Consider the following 12,521-nt stretch of genomic DNA (forward strand, 5'->3'; position numbering starts at 1 on the left):
GAAGGCAGGAGCGTGAGGTGAACTGAATTTCAGGTAAGAAGTTATGACCTGCACTCTATTTGGGTCAGATATAAACCGAGTTTAGGTGTAGTTTATTTAGCAACAGTTCTCTTACGTGTTGCTGATAGCTGGCTGGCTAGCTAGCTAGCGCCGCTAGCTTAGCGCCGCTAGCGACCCTTCGTGAAAAACCACCCAGGCTTGGCTGATAGTGAGGTGGCTAAAATTTGTTTAATCGCCCGATCGCTCGGCAAGGGTCTGTGTCTTAGCTGGACTTATTTTTCGTTTATATGGGCCGATGATGCTGGTCGATGTGGAAAAAATAACTGAGTTGTTTGGTGGTGGAGCTACAACAGAGGGCAGCTATCCACCGGTGTGTGACAGAAAGGACATGCCGCGAACGAGACATACAAGGCGGTGAGGCTACCGCCGATCGACCGTGTTTGCTAACGCGGAGGTCAATCGTGGATCAGGGAAAGCGAAGGCAGGAGCGTGAGGTGAACTGAATTTCAGGTAAGAAGTTATGACCTGCACTCTATTTGGGTCAGATATAAACCGAGTTTAGGTGTAGTTTATTTTCGCTGTGCTGACTTTTTCAATCACTTACAATAACTCGTACTGCGTGCTAGCTAGCACTACGGAGTTTGTATACAGCTGTGTGCGGGCTAAGTTACCGATGTTACCGATGTTGAACTTTATGACAGCCTCCCTGTCATTCTCTCGCCTGTTGAAACTTCAGTCATGAAACTGATCAATGATCGGCTTTTTTCTCTTGTTTGTTTATCGCGCTAAACAACAGCAGCACGTTTAAGCTTGATCAGCTGTTGTTAGAATTCTTTTGATTTTAATTTCTAGTATCAGCTGATGTTTGCTGGAGCATGAAGATGAAATCAGGAGATGTCCTTACTGAATCATCAGAGCTGAACTGGTGATGGAGAAACAGGTTTACCCTTAGGTGACATGAATGAGTTGAAGGAAGTTATGAACTGTTTCTGACAGACAAATATACACCAAGCTCCTTTTTTGTGTAGCTGACAGCTGGTAACTGTGCAGGGGCGGATCTAGCAAAGCTTTTGCCAGGGGGCCAGGTAGGGCATTAACAGAGAAAGGTGGACACAAAGATATACTTTTCTTTCTTACTCTCATATAAAATATTTAGCTTTTATTAAATAGTTATCTGAATCTTACAACCAAAGTTTGTATAATAATACACAAGATTGGCTGTAGACCATTGTTCATCATTCAGAACACTGTGTAAAAATAACAAAAACAAAAAGTGAATGCAAAAGTGCATAAATATTTATTTTACGTGTTTGATATGTGTGGCGGGCGTGGTCTGCAGTGCCGCTGCAGGGGAGGTGGACCCACCTGAGGGGCATCTGCAATCACACCTCTCGGGCGTAGTCTGTGCTCTCTCGGCTGTTTTTTGGGTGTGTGTCAGGCTGTGAGTTGAAAAGCTACAGCTGGCTGGGAGGGTACACCAACCATGTGTGAAAAGTGGTCCATAACGTACTGGTTCAAAGTGTGTTCATGCAAACATTGTCGGGTCTGCCGTGGTACAATGGGACTTCTGCTCATGAACCTGTGTGCACAGCGTCTGCAAATCGGGGCTGTACAAAGTGACCTCATCTTTACCCAAAACTGTAAGCTGTCATCTGTGAGGCGCGAGCGGTGTTTGTTTTTACCATAATTCATGGTGGAGAATGGCTGCTCTTCTGAGTTTTGCTGTCTGTAGCCGTATGAATGGAAAACTACACAGATTAGCAGCGGCATAGGCACACATAAAATTTCTTCTGAAATTTTCGCTTTCTAGTTATTATTATTATTCTCCAGTTTCCGCCTGAAATTTTGCAGCGAATCTCGCCCCGCAGTTTTGAGACAAGCTTCATATATGTTACCTCATTTTGTGCGGCCGGAACTGGAATGGTGTGCTATGACTTTTGGTCTTTATGAATTTTATAGTTTTTTAAATATTAATATTTTAGTGAAAATTTTCCCGCGCTCCTCTGCCGAACAGTTTTGACATTAGGGTTACATATGTTAGATCATTTTGTGCGGCTGGAGCTGGACTATTATGTCATGACTTTTGGTGTTCATGACTTTTATAGTTTTTTAAATATTAATATTTTAGTGCAAATTTAGGCCAATTCATCTTTTGGCGCCAAATAAACAGACTTCATTTGTGGTGTGTTGGCGCCATCTTTTGGTCCCATTGAAACAAATTTCAAACTTCATTTGTGGTGTGTTGGCTCTCTCTAGTGGTATGCCGGGAGTGGTACAGCCTGTCTACCCTTATTTGGATACCGTAATGATGACAATATCAATGGCGCGCACAGCCTAGCTGCTTTCAGGAACCATTGGAGGTTTTAAGGTTGCGCGAACCATTGAATAGTTACGGTAAACACAATGGCTTCTATGCTTGGTGGAAAACTCCATATCCCACAATTCATAGCACACCTCTGCCGAGTTAAACAATGGCGGCCACCACTTCGTTTTAAATGTCTTTTATTAGTGTTTCTAGGTCACAAAATAAACTTTTAAGATATTTTCAGGCGAGAATGTAGGTGTGTAAACTTCAAATATCTGCTTGTTTTATCATATTAGCGACAGTGCTCTGACGACCTCGGTCCTGCCTGACAGCTAGCCGGCTACCTAGCTAGCTGCCGCACTTGGCTGCAAATGCACAGCGAGGGGACTCTCTCTCTCCTTTCACCTCCCCGGTCTCTCGCAAATGCTCGCACAGAATCGGAGTTACAGCTGGATGTGGAAAAAATAACTGAGTTGTTTGGTGGTGCTATAATGCGGAGCTACAACAGTGGGCAGCTATCCACCGGTGTATGACAGAAAGGACATGCCGCGACCGCCGATCGACCGGTGTTTGCTAACGCGGAGGTCAATCGTGGATCAGGGAAAGCGAAGGCAGGAGCGTGAGGTGAACTGAATTTCAGGTAAGAAGTTATGACCTGCACTCTATTTGGGTCAGATATAAACCGAGTTTAGGTGTAGTTTGTTTTCATTGTGCTGACTTTTTACAATCGTACTGCGTGCTAGCTAGCACGACGGGAGTTTGTATACAGCTGTGTGCGCGCTAAGTTACTGACGTTGGACTTTATTTTATTCATAAGGGTTCGTTCGTAGAGTTGCCGTACAAACGGAATCGTGCCACATTCAGAGAAAATATTACGATTTATTCTGTCGTTACAAAGCCTCCCTGTCATTCTCTGCCTGTTGCAACTTCAATCATGAAACTGATCAATGATCGGCTTTTCGCTCTTGTTTGTTTATCGCCTAAACAACAGCTGCACGTTTAAACTTGATCAGCTGTTGTTAGAATTCATTTGCTTCTAATTTCTAGTATCAGCTGATGTCGATGTGGAAAAAATAACTGAGTTGTTTGGTGGTGGAGCTACAACAGAGGGCAGCTATCCACGGTGTGTGACAGAAAGGACATGCCATGAACGAGACATAAAAGGCGGTGAGGCTACCGCCGATCGACCGGTGTTTGCTAACGCGGAGGTCAATCGTGGATCAGGGAAAGCGAAGGCAGGAGCGTGAGGTGAACTGAATTTCAGGTAAGAAGTTATGACCTGCACTCTATTTGGGTCAGATATAAACCGAGTTTAGGTGTAGTTTATTTTCGTTGTGCTGACTTTTTCAATCACTTACAATAACTTGTACTGCGTGCTAGCTAGCACGAGGGAGTTTCTATACAGCTGTGTGCGGGCTAAGTTACCGATGTTACCGATATTGAACTTTATGACAGCCTCCCCTGTCATTCTCTCGCCTGTTGAAACTTCAGTCATGAAACTGATCAATGATCGGCTTTTCTCTCTTGTTTGTTTATCGCGCTAAACAACAGCAGCATGTTTAAGCTTGATCAGCTGTTGTTAGAATTCATTTGCTTTTAATTTCTAGTATCAGCTGATGTTTGCTGGAGCATGAAGATGAAATCAGGAGATGTCCTTACTGAATCATCAGAGCTGAACTGGTGATGGAGAAACAGGTTTACACTTTAGGTGACATGAATGAGTTGAAGGGAAGTTATGAGTTGTTTCTGAGAGACAAAGACCAAGCTCCTTTTTTGTGTAGCTGACAGCTGGTAACTGTGCAGGGGCGGATCTAGCAAAGCTTTTTCCAGGGGGGCCAGGTAGGGCATTAACAGAGAAAGGTGGACACAAAGATATACTTTTCTTTCTTACTCTCATATAAAATATTTAGCTTTTATTAAATAGTTATCTGAATCTTATAACCAAAGTTTGTATAATAATACACAAGATTGGCTGTAGACCATTGTTCATCATTCAGAACACTGTAAAAATAACAAAAAACAAAAAGTGAATGCAAAAGTGCATAAATATTTATTTTACGTGTTTCATGTGTGTGGCGGGGCGTGGTCTGCAGTGCCGCTGCAGGGAGGTGGACCCACCTGAGCGGCACCTGCAATCACGCCTCGGGCGTAGTCTGTGCTCTCTTGGCTGTTTTTGTGTGTGTCGGGCTGTGAGTTGAAAAGCTACAGCCGGCTGTTTGGGTACACCAACCATGTGTGAAAAGTGGTCCATAACGTAATGCTTCAAAGCGTGTTCATGCAAACATTGTCGGATCTGCCGTGGTACAATGGGACTTCTGCTCATGAACCTGTGTGCACAGCGTCTGCAAATCGGCGCTGTACGAAGTCACTTCATCTTTACCCAAAACTGTAAGCTGTCATCTGTGAGGCGCGAGCGGTGTTTGTTTTTACCATAGTTCATGGTGGAGAATGGCTGCTCTGCTGAGTTTTGCTCTCTGTAGCTGTATGAATGGCAAACTACACTGATTACCAGCGGCATAGGCACACATAAAATTTCTTCTGAAATTTTCCCTTTCTAGTATTTATAATGCTATATATATTTGATATTGTCTTAACCAAAGCAGTATCATAACATATTGTGCTAGATCTTAATTATGAAACTACTGTCTGCTATATTTGAAGAATTCAAATGAAGCATTTTGTTTCCCTGGTGATGTGAGAATGTTTGTTTGTGTGTTCTTGTTCATCTACAAATATTTGACCATACTTTCACATCTACAATCATGATCCAGATGGTCCTGGGTGTTGGATTTCCACATTGAATGGCCCCACATTTCCTTCCCCAAATGTCCATTCATATGTATGTGGCCAGACACTGACAGCCATCATGCCTCATGCCTCCATCTCTGTGCAGCATACATCATGAGTCCTTGTTGTACAACACATGCCCATTCTGCTGTCAGGTTGGCGGCGGCGGTGGTGTTTGCATGTGTCTGTGTGCGCGTCAGTTCTAGATAAGCTGCCAACACTTTGGCCCTTGCAACATGCCAAATATCAAATTAATGCCTTGTCAGTAAATCTGAGGAGCCACTGTGTACGCTGGCAAGGGTCACAGTTTCTGGACCAGCATGCTAATTGTGTTCTCGTCTTACAACATTTGAGTTACGCTGGTTAAAAATGACAAAAAAAAGACTCATTCACACATTGTAGGCATTACTACAGATGTGTTACCCACATTTAGTGGGAGATGGCAATGAGTTGTTTGGATGACTTTTTGGAGTCCTAATAAAGGAAATCAAACACAAAAGGTTAAAAGAGTGTTATTTTACGAAATATGAAAATGGGAAAATATGCTGTTGTTAGAAAGACAGCTAATGTGCCGACAACTGCAATGTTCTCCCGATATTTCAGATTTCAGATATACAGTGGCGGGCCTCCTAACAGGCTGTTGTCTGAGTGTCTGCAGTTTCCCCGTTCACATTGCACATGCCCAGGCTGCAGAGACTAGTTCCAGTCAATCTCAACTATGTCACAAGAGCTTTGTGTGCAACCCTGTAATGACTGAATGTTCCTCCTTTCCAAAATAATCCTCAACGTTTTGTGAACTATCTCAGCTCAAATGTAGTAGAACTGGCTTCCACTTTGATTAAGATAAGATAAGATAAGATAAAACTTCATTAATCCCTCGGGTGGGTTCCTCCGGGAAATTCGGTTTCCAAAAGCACAGCACCAACAGAAGTTACAGAACGTGAGCAGAATATATATACACATATATAAATACAGAGACATATATAAATAAAATATACGAAAGGGATAAATAGAATAAATAGGAATAAGAATACAAGGGAATTGCACATCTCAAGTATTGAAGTCTATTGCACCGTTGACTATTAACAAAAAGTATTGCACAGTGAAGTGAAGAGGCACTACAGCTTAGTTGTTCCCCCCTCCTTTGTCCCCGTTTCCCCTCCAGAGAGGAGTTAAACAGTCTGATGGCGTGTGGGACAAAGGAGTTTTTAAGTCTGTTGGTTCTTGACTTTGGGAGAAGCAACCTGTCACTGAACAGGCTCCTCTGGTTGTTTATGGCCGTGTGCAGAGGATGCCCAGCATTGTCCATAATGTCCAGCAGTTTCTTTAATGTCCTTTTCTCTGCCACTGACACCAGAGTGTCCAGCTTCATGCCGACCACAGAGCCAGCCTTCCTGATTAGTTTCTCCAGCCTGGATGAGTCCTTCTTTGCTGTGCTGCTCCCCCAGCACACCGCAGCATAGAAAAGTACTCCAGCAACCACCGACTGGTAAAACATCCTCAGGAGCTTCCTGCAGATGTTGAAAGACCTCAGCCTCCTGAGGAAGTACAGTCAGCTTTGGGCTTTTTTATACAGGTGCTCTGTGTTGCATGACCAGTCCAGTTTGTTGTCCACCCACAGCCTGAGGTACTTGTATGTGTTGACCACCTCCACCTCCTCCCCCTCTCTCTGAACCGGCAGTGGACCTGCTCTGGACCTCCCGAAGTCCACAACCAGTTCCTTGGTCTTTGAGGTGTTGAGTTGCAGGTGGTTTGTGTGACTCCATGCGACGAAGTTCCTCACCAGACTTCTGTACTCCTCTTCCTGATTATCCCAGATACACCCCATGATGGCCGTGTCATCTGCAAACTTCTGAATGTGGCATAATTCAGAGTTATAGCAGAAGTCAGAGGTGTACAGGGTGAAGAGAAGAGGGGACAGCACAGTTCCCTGTGGTGCTCCTGTGCTGCTGACCACAGTGTCAGACATGATGTCCTTCAGCCTGACGTACTGTGGTCTGTCAGTGAGGTAGTTTGAGATCCAAGCGACCAGGCAGGGGTCCACATGCATCCTGTTTAGTTTCTCCTGGAGCAGACAGGGCCGGATGGTATTAAAGGCACTGGAAAAGTCAAGAAACAGGATCCTGGCCGTGCCTTTTCCCCCGTCCAGGTGTGAGTGGGCTCTATGTAGGAGGTACAGGATGGCATCCTCCACTCCGACATCAGCCTTCTATGTGAACTGTAGTGGGTCCTGGGCATGTTGTACCTGTGGTCGGAGGAGGTTGAGGAAGAGCCGCTCTAGAGTCTTCATAAGATGTGACGTCAGTGCCACCGGTCGGAAGTCATTCAGCTCATTGGGCCGGTTCTTTTTGGGGACCGGGACGATGCAGGATGTCTTCCAGAGGGCGGGCACTCTCCCCAGTCGCAGACTGAGATTGAAGACTCGTTGTAGCGGCTCCCCAAGTTCAGCAGCACATGCCTTTAGCATCCTAGGACACACCTTGTCTGGGCCTGCTGCCTTTCTGGGGCGAAGCTTCCTCAGTTGTCTCCTGACCTGATCCACTGTGACACTGGGAGATGATTGGAAGGGGGGGGGGGGGGAGGATGTCCTGCTGTTGAGAGAGGGGTTGGAGGAGGGGGGTGTCATAGTGTCATAGTGTCAGGAAGGGGGGGAAGCGAGGGAGGTAGGAGAGTGGGGAGAGGGCTCTGTGGTAAAGGTGAGGGTGGGGGGGTTGTGGGCTGGTCAAACCTGTTGAAGAAGTTGTTGAGTTCGTTTGCCTTCTCCACAGTCCCCCCCCACTGTGCTGTTCTTGGTGTTGTGGCCTGTGATGGTTTTCACACCATTCCAGACCTCCCACATATTGTTGCACATAACTTCTGCTGATTAAATGAGACATACATTTAATCATCTTAGATCTCTCATCATCATTACAAACGGTTTCTTATCTGATTTTAATGGTTCTGCAACTGCTGACAGCTGAGAGGGTATATCAACATGTGTACTGTGATCATCACTAAGCTGATATGTTCATGGTGGCAGTCTGAAACTGCTGCTGCCCACCTCCCCAGCCACCTCCTCCACCAGGGCGTTCCCAAGCCAGCCGAGAGATATAATCTCTCCAGTGTGTCTGGGTCGGCCTCCTTCTGGTGGGACATGCTTGGAACACCTCACCCAGGAGGTGCCCAGCAGGCATCCTGGTCAGATGTCTGAAGCACCTCAAACTCACTGCTCCTTTGCATGTGGAGGAGCAGCGGCTCTACTCTGAGCCCCTCCCAGATGGTTGTACGCCTCTCAAAGGGAGAGGCCAGTCACCCTTCAGAGGAATCTTATTTCCGCTGCTTGTATCCACAATCTCGTTCTTCTGGTCCCTACCCACAGCTCGTAACCATAGGTGAGGGTAGGAACATAGATCGTCTGGTAAATTGAGAGCTTCGCTTTTACACTCAGCTCTCTCTTCACCACAACAGACCGGTGCAGCGTCCGGATCACTGCAGCCGCAGCACCAATCTGTCTGTTGATCTCCCGCTCCCTTCTCCTGTCATTCTTTGTTTTAAATTGAAAAGTACTGATATCAATGGGATAATTTTATTTCTCTTTGTCTTAAATACACCTACAAATTCACATTATGGTACAACATCTATTACAATATTCTGCTTTTAAATGAGGTATTTTTGCATCATGCAATTAATATTTGTATTTGTGCTTTGTCTGTTTCCTTTCTCTGTTGTGAAGATAACTGAGACTTGAGATATTGCTGACCTTTAAATTTCATTTGTGAATGCTTTGTAAGGCAAACCTTGTTGTGTGACCTCAATTAATTTGAGATCACACAAAGTGCTAAAGCTAACAGCTAATAAAATAAGTACTCTGAAAAACTCACTCAACCAACTAGTTTCATATATGCATTAATGTCCATCTAAATTCCTTCTTTCATCAGTTGGTAAATGATACTGTGAACTATGACCTGCTGTTAAATAACTTTTTTGTAGATGATATAAAACTTTAAATAAAAATGCTATTATTAAACATGTTATATACACATCTATACGCTATATCACAGGCTATAGCAGAGACTCAAGCGCAGAGCTGGTTTTCAGTTCCAAACAGAGAGTTTATTTACAAACAGCAAGTACAGAATATGTACAGTGGGGGGAAATCCAGGGATCCTAGGGTCCAAGGGAAGGTCCAGAGGAAAGCTCTCTCACACTCGTCCTCTCCTCCTTCACTCCAATGCACACTCGTCCACACAGCGGGGAAGGACACAGGTCTGGGGAAAACTGTCACACAGGAAAGGCGCATTACACAAAGTTACGGATTTTACACAAGCTATGTTCACAAAAGCTAGAGAGGATCACTAACGTGTCTTGCGCAATCATCCAGCGATGAGAAGTTCTGCGTTCCAGCCTTAAATGGCAACATAATAGCAAACAGGTGTGTGGGCCGAGGGCGGGAGCCCACAATGAGCTCCGCCCTGGCGGAGCGATGAAGGAGAGAGAGAGCAAAAACAAAAACACATGTAGCTTTGCGGGGCCGGCCGGGCAAACACAGGGACCATGACACTAGCGTATTAAGCCATAAACATATCCATGTTTATAAATGACATACTAGTGAATTAAGTATTCATTAATGCTTTACTACTGCTTTTAAATGTATAGTCATTATAAAGTGTCACCATGAGGAGTAAATCATGTACCTTCCAAAATACACGTTATGTCATTTTTACTGTTTTTCTAAGCAAAGTCAATTTGATGTCTTTTTCTCTTTTTTCTCCTTTTTCCTGGTTATTTACAGAAGCCAGGGATGGACGTAGCTGACAGTTATGTGACATTTGTCCGTCATTCCCAGGACATGCTGCGGGAGAAGGTTAATGAGGAGGTGTATGTAGAGCGAATATTTGATGTAAGTAAGCTACAGCATTGCCTCTTTTCTCCAAATCAAAGAGTAACACCAAAGTTTCATTAACTTCATTTGGACATAATGTGCACCTATCAGGTAAATATTTAATTTCACGTCATTGCAAGCGAAAAGACAACAGTAAGTCTAGAAATGTTTGCAAATGTTTCCAAATATTAAAGGAGTCTTTTTCCTTTTTTTGTTTGGTTGCTTTACAGTTTTTTTATTTAAATTTAATGTATAGTTGGAGGTGGAAAAGCAAACCAAACACGCAGTACTTTAGCTGCTGCAGGTCTTACATTCAGTGTAATAGAGATTCCAAATAACAAACATAGTCAACAAGATTGGCTGTTTGTTACTGTTGGACAAGAACAAATGCCAATAACTGAAAGCAGATAACTGCAGGAGGATCCAAGGCCTGCACAAAAGTGTACAAAAAATAGATCGCTCTTTGCATGTGATACATACAATGAATGAGTTGATAGATTTACAAAAAGCACCATGTAAAGATCATGTAACAGGCACAAAGCCTCATATGACTAAGGCCTCTTCACAAGAAGTACACAGAGTTATTACAGAGGTTTGGAGGCCAAGGACAGAACAGGAATGCTGCTGGAACCCAAAATGTCCAGATGTTGGAAGGAAAACAATCAACAGCTGATATTTAATATGTAAGCAAACAAACTCTGATGGTCAGAAAGGACATGCGCAGAGGGACATTCAAAGACTGTCAGAAAGTGAGAAGGTCACAGTGTCTTACTAAAACAGAACACAGGATTTTTTTATATATATATATGAAAAGACAAAAAATAAGCAAACAGCAAAACTGGGAGTTACTAATGTTTTGTAAACTCTGAAGAGTACACAGAGCTCAGTGCTTTTGTTAACAGGTGATACGAATCCCCATAGTCAGCACTCTACTCCATAGCTTGGAGTGCATTAACGTACTACATTTCAATTACTGTCTCACAGGAGAGGAGAGAAACCAAATGCGAGACATCGGCGTTGACACCCAGGTTTGTGAATGTGATAACTCAGGGATGAGGCAATGTAGGAGTTTGAAAATGATACCTGAGTGCATCTATTACAAAGCTCGGAAGAATTTGAATCTCATTGACCTCAACCGTTAGGCTAAAGGTCATGTTTTCTGAAAATCTTGTTAATGCGCTAATTTGAGAGTGAGGGGAAGTAGGATTTTGAATTAATGCCAGAGGTGTTTCTATGGCAAGCCGAGGGGTAGCACTGGCAGCCGACAGTACTTTCTTAAAGTATTTTCATAGTTTAAAACTTCCATGCATCACAGTTATATTAAAGTGCATTAAGACAAACCTTAAAAATTTACAGTACTGTTCAAGAGTCTTGAGCCATCTAACATTTATTTGTATTTTGATAGAAAAATGAAATATGGGTACAGCGTTTCACTGAAATGTTCAAACATACATGGAAGTACAGTTTATAAAACACTGTAAAGGCAGAGTTTGTACTCTGTTCGAAAGTTGATCTTTCATATGACCAAGTTTACTCTTCAGCACCATCTGAACTCTGTTTGTCCAAGCCCAAGCCCACTTGTAATTTCTTTAACTACTCCTAAAGAAAGGTTCTTCATGCATAACAGAGGCTGCCCTCTGTTATGTTTTTCATCCAGGTGATCACACACTGCTTCAGTAATGATGAGGTCCAGGCTCTTAGGAGGTGAATCCACGACAGATAATGTTCCATTATGTGTTTTTCCATCCAGGTATGCTTGTACTGCACTGTAGTTTGATTGGGGTCATTATTATGCTGAAAAATGAAGTTGTTGCTATCCATCCATTCTCTTCCACTTATCCAATTCAGGGTTACTGAGGAGCTCAAGCCTATCCCAGCTACCATAAACAGACCATAATATCACTATTAGACAGGTCGCCATGCTATCTCAGGGCTAACATAGAGAAACAGACAACTTTTCACACTCATGGGTAATTTAGAATCACCAATTAACCATCTCCAGTAACTGAATGTCTTTGGACTTTGGGAGAAAGCCCAGGATCTTCTTGCTATGAGCCCACAGTGCAAACCACCATGCCACCACACTGCCAGCTTATAGTTAGGACCGGATCAGGTGATCATGAATCCACCCTTAGAGGCTTCCCCTTTTCACTCACTATGTGTTTATACACCACTCTGCCTTTAATTATGAGTTATTAATAATCTTTGGCTCTCTTCCACAGCATGTCTTTTGTCCTGTCTCCCTTCCCTCACCCCAACTGATCCATGAGCCTTGTAATGCCAGAGGCTTCTTCCTGTTAAAAGGGAGTTTTTTCTTCCCGCTATCACCAAAGTGCTTGTTCATAGAGGTTCGTCTGATTGCTGGAGTAATTCTGTATTCTTGTTGGGTATTTACCTTACAATATAAAGCACCTTGAAGGGACTGTTGTTGTGATTTGGCGCTATAAAGATACAATTAAATTGAATTGGATTGTTAACCCCTTAAGACTTGTTGCTGATTTCAAGTCCAGTTCTTGTGTAATCTGGCATGCTTCAGCCTTTTCTGATGATTCTGTTCCTTAAGATTGG

General features: G+C 43.5%; 1 protein-coding gene across 1 annotated transcript in view; it reads left to right on the forward strand.

Moving 5' to 3' along the window:
• The window catches only part of cadpsa (Ca2+-dependent activator protein for secretion a), a 378,183-nt gene that overhangs the window by 319,356 nt on the left and 46,306 nt on the right, over positions 1–12,521 (forward strand). Inside the window, exon 26 of the mRNA XM_039611943.1 lies at positions 9,864–9,971. Coding sequence (XP_039467877.1) covers positions 9,864–9,971 — 108 coding nt within the window. The remainder of the gene's footprint in view (positions 1–9,863; positions 9,972–12,521) is intronic.

This window comes from Oreochromis aureus, linkage group 5 (genome assembly GCF_013358895.1).
Source record: "Oreochromis aureus strain Israel breed Guangdong linkage group 5, ZZ_aureus, whole genome shotgun sequence".
Lineage (NCBI taxonomy): Eukaryota > Metazoa > Chordata > Actinopteri > Cichliformes > Cichlidae > Oreochromis > Oreochromis aureus.